The following is a 19,715-nucleotide window of genomic DNA, read 5'->3' on the forward strand; positions in this document are numbered from 1 at the left end:
GACTATACAAGGAAACAACCACCCACAAACACAAGTGAAAACCAACACACTCAAATATGGCCTCCAATCAGAGACAACAACAAACAGCTGCCTCTGATTGGAGGTCATTGACAAAACTAACATAGACATAGAAAAACTAGAAAACCCACATAGAAATAGAAAACATAGAACATCAACCAAAAACCCAGAAACACACTAAACAAACACCCCCTGCCACGCCCTGACCAAACTACAATAACAAACAACTCCTTTTACTGGTCAGGACGTGACAGTACAAATAAAACCATCATCCCAATAACAAGGCCACTAAGCCAAACCTGCATGTCACAACAATGTCCATATACACAGTATTCATATAACAATGTCCATATACACAGTGTCCATATAACAATGTCCATATACACAGTATCCATATACACAGTGTCCATAAAACAATGCCCATATACACAGTGTCCATAAAACAATGTCCATATACATAGTGTCCATATAACAATGTCCATATACACAGTATCCATATACACAGTGTCCATATACATAGTGTCCATATAACAATGTCCATATACACAGTATCCATATACACAGTTTCCATATACATAGTATCCATATAACAATGTCCATATACACAGTATCCATATACACAGTGCATTGAACAACCACATTGAAAGCCTTTTCTGTGCCTTTTTGAAAATGACCAACAACTACAACACTTTAGTATTTACAGTGGAAAATACTACAAGTGGCACTGAAACAACAGAGGATCTCCTTGAAGGTTTTGCGCATCTCGAGACTGGGGAAGGCATAGATAACGGGGTCTATTGCAGAGTTACACATGATGAGCACCAGTTAGGTAGTAAAGTGGGACATGTAGCAGACACAGAGCTGGTTCTTGGGACAGGTGATGAGGAGGATGAGGTGGAGGAAGACAGGTGCCCAGCAGCAGACAAACACCCCTAGGAGGATGGTGATGGTGATGGCTCCCTTCATGTAGGGCCTCTGGGGCACCACACCCTCCGTGGGCAGAACAGCGATGCGCTTGATGTGAAGCCTCGCCAGCAGGAACATGTGAACGTACAGAGTGGCCATGAGCACCAGCATGGAGAAGAACACGATGATCAGACACACAACGACTGCCTTGCTCTCTGCGTAGACGAAGACTATCCCACAGACCACACATGTCAGCCAGATGCCACCGATGGCCAGGACAGCCCGCCGCATCGTCGCGAAGATGGTCACGTAACGGTCAATGGCGATAGCTAGAAGGTTACAGATTGAGGCCACCAGGGAGATGCAGATGATGGAGTCAAAGAAGTTGTCCATGAGTTGAATAAAGTGGTCATCTGCCACAATCAACCGACTGTTCAGCGCAGCGATAACCACCGTCTCTAGTGAGTTGGAGACACTCACAAGCATGTCAGCAGCAGCAAGACTACACAGGAGTGCGTACATGGGTGAGTGGAGGTTCTTGTTTTTCACCACAAGATATTCTCCAGAAGGCTGACGATCCCCAGTGTCAGGAACACCTCAGCTTGGATGTGGACTGCCTCACACAGACCAGGCTCGATGCCGGTCCCGGTGCCGGTCAGGTTCCCCTGTTCGTCCTCCCCGGCCAGAGACTCCCTGGTGGTTTTATTGAGCCGAAGGTCCAGCGGCAGCAGATGTCTATAAGTGTTGTTCATCAGGTGGGAATTTGGACAACAGTTCACTGAGGGAGATGCAGGAATGCAGGGATACAAGGTAGTGAGAGAGACACCTGCCCCTTAAGAGCCTCTTCTGGAGCCCTGCTGCTGAATGTTTTTACTCCTCCTCTTAGATCAGAGCTACAGAGAACTGTGGTTACCTGTTTTGCTCCTGAGCTCTGAGAGCACTGTAAGCCCCCTGGTCCAATTCAATGAACACACAGACAGCCTGAACATGGGTATTTGTGTATACACACACATACACGTAAGCACACTTGTGCGTGCGCATGTAACAGTGTAGGTTCCGTCCCTCTCTTCGCCCCAACCCGGGCTCAAACCAGGGATCCTTGCACACATCAACAACTGACACCTACGAAGCATCGTTACCCATCGCGCCACAAAAGCCGCGGCCCTTGCAACGCAAGGGGCAACCCTACTTCAAGTCTCAGAGCGAGTGACGTCGCTGATTGAAATGCTATTAGCGCGCACTACCACTAACTAACTAGCCATTTCACATCGGTTACACTCACCCCCCCCCCTTTGACCTCCTCCTTTTCCGCAGCAACCAATGATCCGGGTCAACAGCATCAATGTAACAGTGTAGGTTCCGTCCCTCTCTTCGCCCCAACCCGGGCTCGAACCAGGGACCCTTGCACACATCAACAACTGACACCCCACGAAGCATCGTTACCCATCGCGCCACAAAAGCCGCGGCCCTTGCAACGCAAGGGGAAACCCTACTTCAAGTCTCAGAGCGAGTGACGTCACTGATTGAAATGCTATTAGCGCGCACCACCGCTAACTCACTAGCCATTTCACATCGGTTACACACACACACACACACACATTCAGTAGTTTGACATAGACTAAGTTGTTTCACGTTACGCAATTTTCACTTGACCTGATAATACTTAATCGATGACAGTAGCCCTTTCCTGCAGTCAAATGACCTCGTGGCCTCATGGGTGGAATGTTATTCATATTTTCTTATGTACATGTCATAACCAGTCATAAAATAATGCAATATATGTCACAATATGGGTCATGACAGTGTTACAAATTATTATGACAGGTTATGACAAGTTATGTCATGGTTATGACTGTGTCATAAAGTGTTATGACAATGGCTGTCAAGTAAAGTGTTAGCAATATTTTCTAAATGTCATAATTAATAAACATTATTTCAATTTTGTTATATTTCAGTCTTCTGTGATGTATATAAAGTGTAATATTGGGATGCAAACTCAAAATTGAATACATTTCAACTCAATATCTGACATGGTCCAAGTGTCTTCTTTTTTGTAGGCCAATAACCATGTGTGTGAGGTGTATACTTTTGTTTCAAAGTAGATTTGTTTAAAACTACCAAGAAACTAGCCCACTGCAGTAAAAGGTTAATTCTATTTGACTGCCTTCTTGAAAGTAAAAATAACCTAGCTAATTGAGAAACTTACAGTTCATTCAACAGACAAGACCGATGGTGCATGTAAAATCTAAATAGAGAAGAATCATTGTTTCAAAAGTAGCTCTTTTGCACAAAATTATTTAAAACAAAGAGATTTGGTTGTGCACACAAAAAATAGGATTTTAGCATTTCGTTCTTATAGTAGCTACTAGCTAGAATCTGAGACATATGTCCTTATTCTCTCTATGAGACCTTTTCTGTCTGTTTGCATTTCATCCAAGATAGCATTACACAACTGGCATGGATTAAGACTTTTTGTTGTTGTTGTGATCTTTACAAATGAGGTGGGAAGACAGTTGATGTGCAGTCAAGCTGGAAATGCCAATATTCAGGGTCATAGCAGGTAAAAAGTAAACAGGGGGACATTTTTTTCATCTAAGAGCATAGTTGCTTAGTTGTACTGTCTGCTAAGCATAAACCACAATGTCATGGTCTAATCTGGTTCAACAGACACAGTTAGCCTGGGGATGAGGTTATTGTTATGACTCATGGCTTTCATAACCACAGATGGGAGACGGGAATCAGTTAAGCTATTGGCATCTCAACATACACAACTCCCATGAAGCTCTGCGGCAAAACCCCAATACACAACAGTTATGGTTAGTCCATTGCCTGTAGATATGGCTGACTGTCTGTCTCTAACCTTCTCCTCACCTAATCTGCATGCACCCTGTTATTCTGATTATGTTATTTAGCAGGAAGAATACCTAATAATATATTTATATGAGTAAAACTTCACTTGTGCCGATCACAAACTCGTTATTACCGTTGCTGAGGAGTCTTTCTTCCTTTAAGAAACTTTAATATGAATAGGTTTCCACACATACTGTATTTTTCACACATACTCACCCCAAACCAGTTTGTATGTATGACACATGTTATGACACTAGAGGGCACCTCTGCATCACAGATAATAGTTCAACTGTGGAAAGTACTGCTTATTCCTGTGACCAAGAGCAATGGAGGGTTGGCTCTGACCTCTAAGAGGCCACCAGAGTTGTGCCAGCAGTGAAGAGACCGTTTCAGGCCAGGGTAGTTATAAATGGCTTTAGAAAGCTGAATAGAGAGGCAGCTACTCCTGTGGGAGAGAAACAAGCCTGCCATTGCCTTCTATTGAGCATTGCCAGATCAGACAGTTGGCTACCAAGTTTTTATCCTGCTTTGAACACCGATGTCTTTTAAAGTAGCCTATGTCTTCACTTCACATTTGTAGATGGAGAATTTACGATTAGGCCTATCGCTTAAAGGAACATCTGCAATGGCGGGAGCCACCATTGAAATCACCAATGAACTGAAGTCACCTTTTTATTAAACCAGCCACTAAAACAATAGAATGTATCTATCAATTATCTACCAAAAACAACTAAAGGCTGCATTTACACAGGCAGTCCAATTCTTATATTTTTTGCACTTATTGGTCTTTTGACCAATCAAATCAGCTCTGAAAAAGAGCTGATGTGAAAAGATCTGATGTGATTGGTCAAAAGACCAATTATTGAGAAAAATAACAGAACTGGGCTTCCAGGTGTAAATGCAGCCTATTTAAACTGTGTATAGTCATGTGTTACAGATTACCATTGTAATCTCCATGTATTTGTTCTCCATTTGTTTCCAAACATAGGATTTCTGCTAAATTCGGACCTTTATGGCACATGTCTGTGGTTCAAGTCCCTATCCTCTTAAAATTAAGTTTATATGGTTTACCTATGTGGCCCCTTCCCTTGTGTGATCAACCATGGATGATGATGGAAGCAGTTTTTGATGGCTGGCATCCATTTTGCAGGGAGGAACCAGAAAGACAAGACTACTGGAATTGTTAAAATGTTGGTTATTATCAGTAAAACACAAGAAATCACATACCAATTGTGCAACCACAGAGCAAGCTCAACTTGCGCGCGCATCCCTAATAACTTGAACAATGCGTTGTGAGTTAACCTGTAAACCAATAGTTAATCTTCTCCAAGAGTGCAAAAACAACGGAGTCAAAGTGATAAAACTGAGGCTTCAAAATTCTGCACTCCGGCATCACATAACAAGCGTTGGTGCACTTCAATAAAATAATATTCGTCATGGAAATGGAAACAATATCAACGTTCGCTAAGAAGCTTTGGTGCGTCAAAAAACAACTTATTCTCGTCCTCACTCCGCTCATTCTCCTCCCGTTACTTTTTGGTCTACCGGAAAAGGTAAGTGGTTATTGGAAGAAACACAAATCTTTCTACTCTAACCATTTATTTCTCTAACTCACAAGAAAAAGTAGTTTTATAACTGTATATAACTAAGCCAAATTGCTGAACCACATCAAATTGTCATGACCTACGACTGAAAGTCAGGCAATGGTTAAATACAGTATTGCCACATAGCCTATAACTGATATGATTAATAATATCCACACCTGCCTTTAAATCTGAACACCCATTAAACCAACATCTGTTGGAATAAGACTTCACTGAAATTAGAATCAGGATCATAAAACGTGCCATTAGATTTAAAAACAGGACATGGTCCCGCTTCATCATATAGCTAAAGCATCAATCCTCACATGAATAACTCGACCCTCACTCCATTCACCCCTCTTAATCATAGCCATAACCCAATTGGAGACCTAACCAACCAATCTGAGACATAACCCAGCTATTAATAACTTCATGGGCTTATTTATTTACAATTCTCCCCTAATTTTGCAATTCCAGCCACAGAAAAAAAGTACATTCCTTGTACTTTTGTCTTTCCACAGCGTGATATAAACATTAATGAAATAGATCACCTTTGGCATTTACTCTTAATGTTCACCAACATGTTTCTGTTCTGTTTTTCAGGAGGGGAAATGTCTGTATGTGGTGCTGTTAATGGCTGTGTTCTGGTGCACAGAGGCTCTCCCCTTAGCTGTCACTGCCATGCTACCTGTTTGCCTCTTTCCAACAATGGGAATTCTTCCATCCAAAAAAGTCTGCCCTCAGTACTTCCTCGATACAAATTTTCTCTTTCTCAGTGGTCTTGTGATGGCATCAGCTATCGAGGAATGGGGTCTGCATCGCAGAATAGCTCTGAAAGTTCTTAAGATTGTTGGAGTCAAACCAGCCTGGTGAGAAGTCAATATCGCCATATATACAACAGTAATACATTTATCATAATTTATTTTTTCGGATTATTTTCCATGATCTAATATGAATCCACTGCATATGGCAAAATATACATACCGTAATTTCCGGACTATAAACCGCAACTTTTTTAACACACTTTGAACCTCGTGGCTTAAACAATGACGCGGCTAATATATGGATTTTTCCCACTTTCAATTTTTTTTTCTACAAAAAAACACATTCTGTGACGTGCTCAGTTTTTTGGCGGCATGAAGCTTTCATTAGACCAATGAAATTGCTGAACGGGTTAAGGTCAAACAACTTTTTTGTTTACTGTTTAGATTAAATCGAGCGCTCTCAAACTTCCCATCATTCTGATTACGGTGGTCATTTTGTCACCCTCATCATGGCAAAGACACGGAGAAATGCATATGACGCAGCTTTCAAGTTGAAGGCGATTGATCTGGCTGTTGGAAAAGGAAATAGAGCTGCTGCACGGGAGCTTGGTCTTAATGAGTCGATGATAAGACGTTGGAAACAGCAGCATGAGGAATTGAATCAGTGCAAAAAGACAACTAAAGCTTACTGCAAATTTTTTATTTTTTGTTACAAGCCGTGTTTCGTTAAAGCCTGTGTAAAGTTAATTTGTTTCAATGTACCGGTAGGCACCTGCGGCTTATAGACATGTGCAGCTTATTTATGTTCAAAATATAATTTTTTTAATTCAGTGGGTGTGGCTTATATTCAGGTGCGCTCAATAGTCCGGAAATTACGGTAATCATGTTTTTTATTTTTTTATTTTTTTATTGAACCTTTATTTAACTAGGCAAGTCAGTTAAGAACAAATACTTATTTACAATGACGGCCTACCAAAAGGCAAAAGGTGTCCTGCGGGGACGGGGGCCTGGGATTAAAAATAACAAAATAAATACAATATAAATATAGGACAAAACACACGTCACAACAAGAGAGACAACACAACACTACATAATGCGAGACCTAAGACAACAACATAGCAAGGCAGCAACACATGACAACACAGCATGGTAGAAACACAACATAACAACAACATGGTAGCAACACAGCATTGTAGCAGCACAAAACATGGTACAAACATTATTGGGCACAGACAACAGCACAAAGGGCAAGAAGGTAGAGACAACAATATATGACACAAAGCAGCCACAACTGTCAGTAAGAGTGTCCATGATTGAGTCTTTGAATGAAGTTATTGAGATAAAACTGTCCAGTTTGAGTGTTTGTTGCAGCTCGTTCCAGTCGCTAGCTGCAGAGAACTGAAAAGAGGAGAGACCCAGGGATGTGTGTGCTTTGGGGACCTTTAACAGAATGTGACTGGCAGAACGGGTGGTGTATGTGGAGGATGAGGGCTGCAGTAGGTATCTCAAATAGGGGGGAGTGAGGCCTAAGAGGGTTTTATAAATAAGCATCGCAAAGGGTATACAGAGATGACCAGTTTACAGAGGAGTATAGAGTGCAGTGATGTGTCCTAAAGGAGCATTGGTGGCAAATCTGATGGCCGAATAGTAAAGAACATCTAGCCGCTCGAGAGCACCCTTACCTGCCAATCTATAAATTATGTCTCCGTAATCTAGCATGGGTAGGATGGTCATCTGAATCAGGTTTAGTTTGGCAGCTGGGCTGAAAGAGGAGTGATTACGATAGAGGAAACCATGTCTAGATTTAACTTTAGCCTGCAACTTTGATATGTGCTGAGAGAAGGATAGTGCACCGTCTAGCCATACTCCCAAGTACTTGCATGAGGTGACTACCTCAAGCTCTAAACCCTCAGAGGTAGTAATCACACCTGTGGGAAGAGGGGCATTCTTCTTACAAAACAACATGACCTTTGTTTTGGAGGTGTTCAGAACAAGGTTAAGGGTAGAGATAGCTTGTTGGATACTAAGAAAGCTTTGTTGGAGAGCATTTAACACAAAATCCGGGGAGGGGCCAGCTGAGTGTAAGACTGTATCATCTGCATTTAAATGGATGAGAGAGCTTCCTACTGCCTGAGCTATGCTGTTGATGTAAATTGAGAAGAGCGTGGGGCCTAGGATCGAGCCTTGGGGTACTCCCTTGGTGACAGGCAGTGGCTGAGACAGCAGATTTTCTGACTTTATGCACTGTACTCTTTGAGAGATGTAGTTAACAAACCAGGCCAAAGACCCCTCAGAGACACCAATACTCCTTAGCCGGCCCACAATAATGGAATGGTCTACCGTATCAAAAGCTTTGGCCAAGTCAATAAAAATAGCAGCGCAATATTTCTTAGAATCAAGGGCAATGGTGACATCATTGAAGACCTTTAAGGTTGCAGTGACACATCCATAACCTGAGCGGAAACCAGATTGCATTCCCGAGAGAATACTATAGACATCAAGAAAGCCAGTCAGTTGATTATTGAAGGGGTGGGAGATGAGGAAATGTTGGATGGGCAAGGAGGCATGGCTGAGTCAAATAGGAATCCTGACTTAATGAAGTGGTGATTAAAGAGCTCAGCCATGTGCTTCTTGTCAGTAACAACCACATCATCAACATTAAGGGACATGGGCAGCTGTGAGGAGGAGGGTTTATTCTCCAGGTCATTAACCGTTTTCCAGAACTTCTTGGGGTTAGACCCACAGAGAGAGAACTGCTCCTTAAAGTAACTAACTTTGGCCTGATAGCCTGAGTGCACTTAATTCTCATTTGCCTGAATGATAGCCAGTCAGCCTGAGTATGCGTGTGCCGAGCCTTTCGCCAAATGCAATTCTTAAGGTGGAGTAACTCGGCAAGATCACGGTCGAACCAATCTCTTTTTAATTCTCATTTTCTTTATGGGGGCGTGTTTGTTAACAATTCCACTGAACATTTTAAAAAAGAAGGTCTAAGCGTCTTCGAGCTGATTCTCTACCATTTTACATAGGCCAGTTGTTATCAGAAATGTTATTGAAAATCATAGTATTGATTTGTCACTCCACTTACACCTGACCCATGTGCCCATCTCTCTCCCCATACAGGTTGATTTTGGGAATGATGATCACCTCTGCCTTCCTGTCCATGTGGCTCAGCAACACAGCAACAACGGCCATGATGCTTCCCATTGCTAACGCCATCCTGGAGAGCCTCTTTGGGGACCTGGCCACTCTGAAGGAGAACTGCAAGGTGAAAGAGGAGACAGAGGGTGAGTTGCTGTGTAGGGTTTCTCCAACTGTCCCACACACATCTAGCGAAAAGATGAAGACCTATACAATAGCTAAGTCAGGACAAATTTAGTCTATCAACACTGAAGGGTAGATTTAATGCTAATTGTTTGTAGTGCTTACCCAAGGGTGTCAAACTCAATCCATGGAGGGCCAAGTGTCTGCTGATTTGAGTTTTTTCCTTTCAATTTGTGTCCAGTTAAGACCTATACAAACAAGTGAGAGGAGTTCCTAACTGATCAGTGACCTTAATTCATCAATCAAATAAGAGGGAGGAGTGAAAACCCGCAGACACTGGGGCCTCTGTGGAATGAGTTTGACACGTGCCTTACACAGACGAACAGACTATACTTACATTTTCTATAGCTAAGAGTGATGTTCCCACATTAAAACTGTAATAAGTAACTCAGGGTGTGAACTTCGTACAACTACTGTACCTTTTCTATCATATTGCCTTCAGAGCACGACATGTCAAGTTATTCAATATTCAAATGGTAATTTATTGATTATAGTAGCCGCCTTTCAAGTCATTTGTTAAATATGACAGAGGTCTACAGACAACCTAGTTAGAAAACTGGAACTCACAGGCTTTGATTACATATAAATTGTTAATATCTCTGTTATAGGTTGTCTCATTCATACTATAGCTATGTATATTGTAGCATCAAACTAGTTGGTTTATGGGAAACGTATTGATTCTCCGTAGAGGCAGTTACACTTAGATAACCCCCTAAATCTCCTTCAAATTGGTATTCGATATGGGATTATTATGTCTCAGCCTGTCCTTAAAAATATTTAGTCATTTGTCACTGCAGAGTGAACAATGGAGAGAATAACTCTAACAACCTGTTAACTTCAACATCCATCAGGTCAATCACAAGTAAAGCTGCATTCACTGCCCTCTGAAAAACAGATCTTGTCTATAGATGGGTAAGAAAGGACCATTTTAGCTCTCATGTTGGATTCATGGTTATCATGTAGCTGTTTACTAGCATTGTTACAATCTGTTTGGTTACATTTCCCTATATTATATCTTAAGAACTGATGGGATGGTGCGGTCAAATGGGAGGACAGCACAGGAGATCAGGACAGAGTCAGAGTACCAGATGAAGGTGTGGAAAGGCTTCCTGATCTGTATCCCATACGCTGCCAGTATCGGAGGGACTGCCACCCTGACAGGCACGGCGCCAAACCTCATCCTCATTGGACAACTTAAGAGGTACCCGAGTTGAGGACTTGACTGATCTCTCTTTCTCCTACTGCATCTGTACATACCCTCTCATAGACCTCACAGGCCCATCAGATAGAACAATAAAGGTATGTAAAGGAGAAAAGGTATCCCTGAGAAGGTCTATGAAAGGGTTTTAACCATTATGAAAAAAGATGAGTACTGTTCTGTTCCAGACTTCAGAAGTCCCTCTGAAAGCCCCAGTGCAGTCAAAAACGTGATTTTCATATGCTTTATATATACACTGAGTATACCAAACATTAGGAACACCTTCCTAATATTGAGTTGCAGCCCCCACCTTTTCACCTCAGAACAGCCTCAATTTGTCGGGCGTAGACTACAAGGTGTTAAAAGCGTTCCACAGGGATGCTGGCCCATGTTGACTCTAATGCTTCCCACGGTTGTGTCAAGTTGGCTGGATGTCGTTTGGGTTGAGGACCATTCTTGATACATGCGGGAAACTGTTGAGTGTGAAAAACTCAGCAGCATTGCAGTTTTAGTGTAAGAGCTGTTTGAAAAGACCGCTGGAAATTTCAGACGGTTTTGGTGGGATGGAGTTTGGGCCTGCCTGGTGACATCACCAGGCGGTAAATTAATCAATAGACCAATAAGAAAGAGAGTTCTAAACCTCTCTGCCAATAACAGCTAGTTTTTAGTTTTCCACACCCTACTCAGACAGTCCTAGCTAAATTCTTTCTTGAGAAATTGCTCTTGCTAAGAGGCTATTTTTGTTTCTTTTATTACCATTTTAATTGAAAACAAATTACAGTAAGGTACTTAATTGTTACCCAGAAATGATATGATATTGAGGACCTTTAAAGGCATATGACACCAACCTGACAACCTGAGTTAGGATTTTACTGGCAAATAGCTGTGTTTGAAGAACATGTTACATTTTAGACCATAAAATACTACTTTTTTCATGTTTGCTGTACCGTTTTTGACAGTTGCTTATTTGTGTCCTAGTTACTTCCCAGAGTGCGACTTGATAAATTTTGGCTCTTGGTTTGCATTCGCCTTTCCTCTCATGGTGCTCTTCCTCATCTTGGCATGGCTGTGGATTTCTTTCCTCTACGGGGGCTTGAATACGCGGTATGGTGGTCAAATCAAATCTAAGTTCCTCAGAAGTGTGTAATATAAAAACGTGACCATAGATGATCACATAGGCAGTCTGTGCTAGAGTTCTAGGATTTTTGCCTGTACACTTTTTAAAATAAACTGAAGTAATACATTCTTCTACCTGTCAGATACATTCACACTATTTTAATGCTATTTGTTGTGTTCAGGTTATGTGTGAAGAAACAGGACGAAAGAGCACAAGCAGAGAAAAAAGCAGAGGCTGTTATTGATGAAGACTACAGAAAACTAGGCCCCATAAAGTAAGGGACTCTAGCCTTATCTCTAGACTAAATCACAGGCAACATGCTCTAATCTTAAATCATGCCCTATACCAGGGTTGGCCAATTCTGGTTCAGGAGGGCCACATTGTTCGCATGCTTTAGATTGTTTATTTTAATCAGTTGGATGGAACAAAATCCTGCTACAACCCTCCAAGACTAAGGATGACCCCTGTTCTAGACCCTCTGTACTTAGTCAGGAGTAATGTAGAATTCCTCAATGACAACAATTTCCATCTTCCATTTTAGTTTTGCAGAAGGATCCATCGCATTCTTTTTCATTTTGTTTGCCGTTCTCCTGTTCACAAGAGATCCCAAATTTGTAACGGGATGGTCCACATTTTTCAACAAAGGGTAAGACAGATAAGCTTGCTACAAGCTAACAAGGCACTGCCCGTTACCTCAGAAATGTCTGTATAATTCACTGGAGGCATGAGGAAACCAGCCGCATCATGACTTCCTCTTCTCTGATTCTCTTCCTACTGTAGGTATGTGTCAGATGCGACCACTGGAGTGATCATTGTGTCAATCCTATTTTTCTTCCCTTCCCAGAAGCCCTCTCTTAGCTGGTGGTTTGATTCTAGAGGTCAGTACTTGAAAGGACATGTCCCAAATAATAAGAAATATGTTTTCGGGAATATGTAGATGGAAAATACCACTGCCTCTTGTCATATCGCCTTTCTGTACTGATATAGAGGACACATTGGATGTTTTCTAATCAAAAGATTAGATGGAGTGAAGCAGCTGTATGCATATACTGTAGATCAAAGGTTTTAAACTCACATTATTTAAGCAATAATGCCTGAAGATTGTGGTATATAGCCAATTTTCCACAGCTAAGGGCTGTGCACGACGCAACTCAGAGTGCCTGGATACAGGCCTTAGCCGTGGTATATTGACCATATACCACAAAAACCCGCGGTGCCTTATTGCTATTATAAACTGGTTACCAATGTAATTAGAGCAGTAAAAATCAATATTTTGTCATACCCGTGGTATACGGTCTGATTTACCACGGCTGTCAGCCAATCAGCATTCAGGGCTTGAACCACCCAGTTTATAATATTCATTATACCATGGCATTGTTGAAAACTTGTTCCTGATTGGCTTGAAGGGCATTCTAGAGCGTGCATTATTTCCTTATAACGCATGGAAAATTTGCACGGTAGAATTCAATGGCTATAGTTCATTCTTCCATGTTCTATATTTGAGCTGCTTTTGAAAACAAAAGTCGAATTGAAAACATTATTGGCATTGTTGAATTCGATTTTCATAATGGCAAGCTGGAACTCATGGTTTGGTTAGCCAAACTAGTGAGCCTGTTTGGTTACCACGGCAACTACTAATGCACTTGCTAGCTACTTCAATGGATGTTGAACACATTTCTACCAGCAAATGAACATATTTCTTTAAATTATAGCCATGGTATAAAAGGGATAATCAACTTAGGGCTCTATGCATTCTCTGGAAAATAATGAAACTCCTTGGAAGGTCAGTTCCACTCTGCTAGCACGTTGTTGAACACACCTTCTGCATCTTTCATTATTTTCCATAGAATGCAGAGGCCTTTGTTGATTATCCCTTACATCATGCCTCACCAGAAATAAATTACAGTACAGATGTCGTATCTTAATTTGATCACGCTGTTGTTACAGGAATTTTCCTGCACCGCAGGAAATTCTAACTTGTAGTGTATTCAAGGTTTAAAAAGGCTTTTAAAGTTTGTAATTTCTACTTTAAAATTTCAGACTTGATTTGCCCTAATGAAAAATGTATCAACCTCTACAAAAAATGACAATTCATTATAATCCATATAATAACTCACATTTCCTGTTGCTGCAGGATTATTCTCCTGCTGTAGCAAACTGGCTCCAATTAAGATCCTACATCTATATCATTGACTACTATCAAAGTAGAATATTCTTTCTTTCATTAGTCCATTTCTGAAGTGCAGAACTTGTATTGGCTCTGTTGTTAGGTACTGTAAATCACCTGAGGAATGTTAATGACGTAGATTAGTCTGAGCAGCATTCTGTTGTGAGGTAAGACTGTAGCCCCTATGTTTGTGTGATTATTATTAATCTCTCAAGAGTGTGTCGCCACACTTTGGTTTGCTCTGTTTACTCTGCTCTACAGTTGAAGTCAGAAGTTTACATACACCTTAGCCAAATACATTTAAACTCAGTTTTTCACAATTCCTGACATTTAATCCTCGTAAAAATTCCCTGTCTTAGGTCACCACTTTATTTTAAGAATGTGAAATGTCAGAATAATAGTAGAGAGAATGATTTATTTCAGCTTTTATTTCTTTCATCACATTCCCAGTGGGTCAGATGTTTACATACACTCAATTAGTATTTGGTAGCATTGCCTTTAAATTGTTTAACTTGGGTCAAACGTTTCAGGTAGCCTTCCACAAGCTTCCCACAATAAGTTGGCCCATTCCTCCTGACAAAGCTGGTGTAACTGAGTCAGGTTTGTAGGCCTCCATGCTCGCACACGCTTTTTCAGTTCTGCCCACAAACTTTCTATGGGATGGAAAAATGTCTGGCCCAGCGGTACCCGAGAGAAAAACAAAACACCAGCCATGGCCATATTTTGACCCTTAACCCTTATTTTAACCCCTAACCCCTACCTTCAGCCTTTTCTTTCTTACCCCTTTTCAAGGCCCCTTGCAGGTTAGATATTCTGATATTTCAGTGGTTGACCTGGATTTGGCTGGTGGGCAGAGGTTGATTGTCATGTTGTCATGTTTTCCACAGCATCAAATACTCCATATGTTCCTCTCCTATCATGGAAGAAAGCACAGGAATGTGTCCCATGGAATATCATTCTGTTGCTGGGTGGAGGCTTTGCCATGGCCAAGGGATGTGAGGTAAAACCATAGAATTTACATATAGAATCAATATGCCCTATGGGTAAAACCTGTTGATGTTTAATGATGCACACAATGATGCACATCCCTTTAACACATTCAAATATCTATTGTGTGGTGATTTATATACTTTTTACCTATTTCTGCTGCTACTGAGATGGGGGGCTGTCTGTTGATGCTCTGTCCCTGTTGTATAATATAGGAGTCAGGACTGGCGGCGTGGATAGGAGCCTACCTCCAGCCTATTGCCCAGGTCCCCCCTGCTGTGGCCGTCATGTTCATCACAGCTTTCCTGGCCTGTTTCACAGAGTTTGCCAGCAACACCGCCACCATTATCATATTCCTGCCCGTCATCGCTGAACTGGTGAGCTGTCATCTATGACCACAACATTCAACGTTTAGTTCGATGTTTCCATTATTGAGATTGACGAGCCCTGTGGGTATGAAAAGGACAGGCCTACTGTAGTAGGCAATCATTTTGAAGGAAGACATGTATTTTGTGTGTAGTATTTGAATATCCTGTGTTATCTACCATAAAGCCTTGAACTACATTGGATTACTAATTCATGGATTAGTATGAGATGATGGGGAAATAGGTGCTCTCTACTCTAATCTCCCACAGCAATTTACCTTTTTAGTGTTTGTCATGGGGTTAACAGATCTGTCAGTGTAGCACCATGGCTGTTGGGTCTATTTGTATGTCTGTTGGACATTAACTACAGTTATCAGTAACCAGTTGTCTTTGGCTGGGAGTGACAATGTCCTGCAGTATCGTTCAATCTAAGCAATAGTATCACCCTCCCAATATCATCCAGTATCACCATGACAAGTACACCATACTTACTTATCTTCAGTGAAATTCCTAAGCCAAATGAATTACTACTAACAATTTGGAATATCGTTGCCAGTTACTGAATGAGAGATGGATTCACTCACTCACTCTTTACTAACGTGTGCGCTCCTTGTGTTTGTCTGAAGAAAAGTGTTTAAAAGTGTTATTATTTTTGCATTAATACAATTTTGTCAAAAGAATAGCAACAAATGTGTTTGTCTCCTCTTGACAGGCTATGTTTGTCAAGGTGAACCCTCTTTACTTTATGATACCTGCGACAACAGGATGTTCGTTTGCCTTCATGTTGCCAGTCTCCACCCCTCCCAACTCCATTGCCTTTGCATCTGGCCATCTTTTGGTAAAGGACATGGTAAGATCCTTACGCCGATATACTGTATGACCATATGTCAGACTGTTCCTAAACTTAAAGGTACTGTATTCTAGCATATACATCTGTTTGGTTTCTCTATTTACAGGTGAAAACAGGCTTTGTGATGAACATTTTGGGCATTTTATCGGTTTCTCTGGCCATGAACACTTGGGGTCGTGCCATGTTCAGTTTGGAGACTTATCCAGACTGGGCTCGTCCAGTCAACATGTCCAGTACTGTCACAGATATACAGTTCCCCTCCGACTCACCTTTCAACCTGACTAGTTTACCGTAGATCTGAAGCTTATCCAGTATAATTATTATACTGTATTATATAGTAAATAATGGATCATAATTTCTGAATATGTACAAAGTCAATAACTATAGACTTGGGGAGAATTAGCTGTTACTTTAAGTAATTTAGCCTATACCATGTTGCTAAGGTACTGTCCTTTTTCGATCATTCTACTGTATATGAGATTTGATTTTTTAACTGTTTATATTTTGTTCAGGCTCTCATTGTGATCTACTTACTCTGTCATGTAGATTATACCTAGTTCTATCAGCTCATTTTCTTGTTTGTCACAAACCCCTGCTCTCCCCAGATGTGTCCTGTGTTTTGCCTTGATTAGTTTTAGGTCCCTATGACATGTTTCCATTGGAAGATCATTTGTTTGGGCAGGGCGGGGGGTGACAGAATAGACAGTGGTTGGTCTGTCTGTTGTTGCATTCTCTTCCACAGTTATACAACAAGTCATGTTGGGCATAGTTTTTGTCCAGACACCGGTGATGTCTTGTCTCATCTCTCGCTATGCTTGCTGAAATGAATTGCATCTTAGTGACCTCTGCTGGTCATTGTGCCACATTGCACTGTTCACTGTGTGCGTCTCATACTGTACCTCACTGTAACATTCCCTGGATAGTGTTTGTGATGGTAATTCTTATTGATTAGGGTGTTAACAGTCTGCTTAATGATTATAAACCCAATCCATTTGATGACAATGAACTCTCATCCTCCAAGTCCTCCACCTACTGGTAAATGACACTTGAACTCAACCCTCCATTGATCTTTAGCTGTATAAGCTGTGACTGTCTTGACACAACAGGAGTTGGTGAATTATTCATAAAACATACTTACCTAGCCCATGAGGGTCACTGGCTGCATGTGTTTCAACATATTTTTGTCAGTTACACACAGAAGGTCATTTTTACTTTTCATCGTGTCTTTTAAAACCATAAATCATGATTTTCTGATCTTATTTTATTTGAAATAATCATTAGAAATGTGGTGTGTGGAAATCGAAATAACTATTTTCTCCATAGCTTTTATTTAGTGTAATACGTTTAGCTTTATCAATGCACATTTTGTAGATTTGTTATTTTCTTAATATTTCTCATTACCAAATAAAACTGAATGGCAAATGAGTTATTTATATTATTTAGCTAATGTCAGTGAGCAGGCACCAACAGACATGTAACACAGTAATATATATAACAGAACAACTTAAAACCATGGGTTAATATTCAGAAGGGGGCCAAGCCTCTATAGTCATTTTTAATCATTGACCCAAGTGACACAGCTTAGACAGTGCAATCAAGTGTTATTTATCAGCCGTGTGTCTGACAGCACCAAACAAGACACCCAACAAGCCAAATGAGGCGAACAACATTTGAAAGAAGGTTGCATTAAAATGTGGTTTGAACACAATTTTTACATATGCGTCTTAAACCAAGCAGACATACACTATTTTGCCCCCTATTTCTCTAGAGAGTGGGGCAGGGCTGTAAACTCCTTATAATGTCTGTTTGGTGTTGTAAAGTGTCTGCAATCTCAAGGTTTGGCACATGGTTAACTCTGCAGAACCCAAAGGTAGTTAGTTACTCAGTGTGAGAGAGGGGTCATTGGGGGAGGCCCCAGTAAACAAGACAAACTACAACAGAACACAAGAAACACAGCAGCACAGAACACACATTAAATAGAAGAACTTACTACGAAATGTTGGAAAAGGAAGTTTGACAAGTCGTACCATTCATGAAATTGCTAGACCTTGATGCTCAACCAATCAAATATACAGTAAATGATTTCACCTAGCTGAACATTTAGTTTTGGAAGACTCTGACACATACAATTGATTAGGGGTTGATTAGATCATTTCCTTTTTCAACTTGTCGAAGGTTCTCTACATGCTCATTGATTCCCAGATAATAAAAATACTTCCTCCTATTAGTCAGTAGAAGTATATATGACTTCCCACAGGGTTATGTTTAGATCTATAAATAGGACACAGATGTAGGATCTTCATTTAAGCCAGTTTGCTATAGCAGGAAAATGATCTTGCAGCAACAGGAAATGTGAATTATTATGTGGATTATAATTAATGGAATGTTTTAGTAGGGGTTGATACATTTTTTGTTAGGGCAAATCAAGTCTGACATTTCAAAGTGGAAATTACAAACTTTAGAAGCCTTTTAAAAACTCAAATACACTACAAGTTTGCATTTTCTGCTTAGCAGGAAAATTCTCAGCAACAAAAGAGTGATCCAATTAGGATCTTACATCTGTACCACACTGCTCATATCCCGTAGCACCTTTCAAATCTCCAATACTTCCCTAAATTATTAGTCACCAAGTATTGCATTTGAACAACTTTCATAATTTTCAGCTCACACTTTTCCCCAATAACTTGATTCATGTGAGTGAGTGCGTCAGCTTGTGAGCATGAGCAAGAGCCCTTCTGTCACCTTTGAGGACCATCTTACACATATCTATATGACAGTGACTGTGATTGATAAGCTCCTTTTTCAAAAGTTACCCCCATGATGCAACTCTGTAACTTCACATGCACTGGGAAAGTGCAACTGAAGGTTTTGCCCGCTCTTTTTTAAAATCATCTGAGCTTTTTCAAGAAGCAAAGCGAGATCTCGTTAGATAAGCTATCAAAGTAAAACAGGAAGAACTGAATATTGTTACCAGACAGAGAAAATGTGATCAATTTACTCACATTGACTTGTCAGAGATCAAAAAGAGGTGAGCAAGCAGATTGAGAGTGACTTTTTAAATGTAAAAGAAACTGCTAGAGGAGTATACACCTCTGTCAAACAGAATTCTGACGGCTAACTTTGCAATATATCTGATAGCTGAATCAGCCTGATACCTGAAGTCACATGTCATTTCAGTTAAGTTTGACTCCTGTACTCCCTGTTTACCCACGACTGCATATGACTCCAACATTATTAAGTTTGCTGACAACACAACAGTGGCAGGCCTGATCACCAACGACGATGAGACAGCCTATAGGGAGTAGGTTAATTGCCTGGCAGCGTTGCCAGGACAACAACCTCTCCTTCAACGTCAGCAAGACAAAGGAGCTGATTGTGGACTTCAGGAAACGGAAGGCCGAGCACACCCCATCCACATCGGCGGGGGTGATGTGGAACGGGTAGAGAGCTTCAAGTTCCTCGGTGTCCAGATCCCTAAGGAATTAACATGGTCCACACACATCAACACAGTCATGAAGAAGGCACGACAATGCCCCTTCCCCCTCAGAAGGCTGAAAAGATTTAGCATGGGCCCTCAGATCTTCAAAAA

General features: G+C 41.0%; 1 protein-coding gene and 1 pseudogene across 1 annotated transcript; one reads left to right on the forward strand and one right to left on the reverse strand.

The window, feature by feature from the left end:
- Window positions 1–610: 610 nt before the first annotated feature.
- On the reverse strand, window positions 611–1,791 carry LOC106572497 (melanocortin receptor 3-like; annotated as a pseudogene).
- A 3,295-nt stretch (window positions 1,792–5,086) lies between these two features.
- LOC106572485 (Na(+)/dicarboxylate cotransporter 3) lies at window positions 5,087–17,551 on the forward strand. The gene is made up of 13 exons (XM_014146708.3): window positions 5,087–5,327; window positions 5,961–6,226; window positions 9,242–9,405; window positions 10,294–10,354; window positions 10,464–10,643; window positions 11,619–11,744; window positions 11,939–12,031; window positions 12,299–12,403; window positions 12,538–12,635; window positions 14,812–14,924; window positions 15,127–15,288; window positions 15,989–16,126; window positions 16,233–17,551. The coding sequence occupies exons 1-13, from the start codon at window positions 5,211–5,213 to the stop codon at window positions 16,419–16,421; spliced, it is 1,812 nt and encodes a 603-aa protein (XP_014002183.1). The 5' UTR covers window positions 5,087–5,210; the 3' UTR covers window positions 16,422–17,551.
- Window positions 17,552–19,715: the final 2,164 nt, after the last annotated feature.

This window comes from Salmo salar, chromosome 15 (assembly GCF_965601325.2).
Source record: "Salmo salar chromosome 15, fSalSal1, whole genome shotgun sequence".
Lineage (NCBI taxonomy): Eukaryota > Metazoa > Chordata > Actinopteri > Salmoniformes > Salmonidae > Salmo > Salmo salar.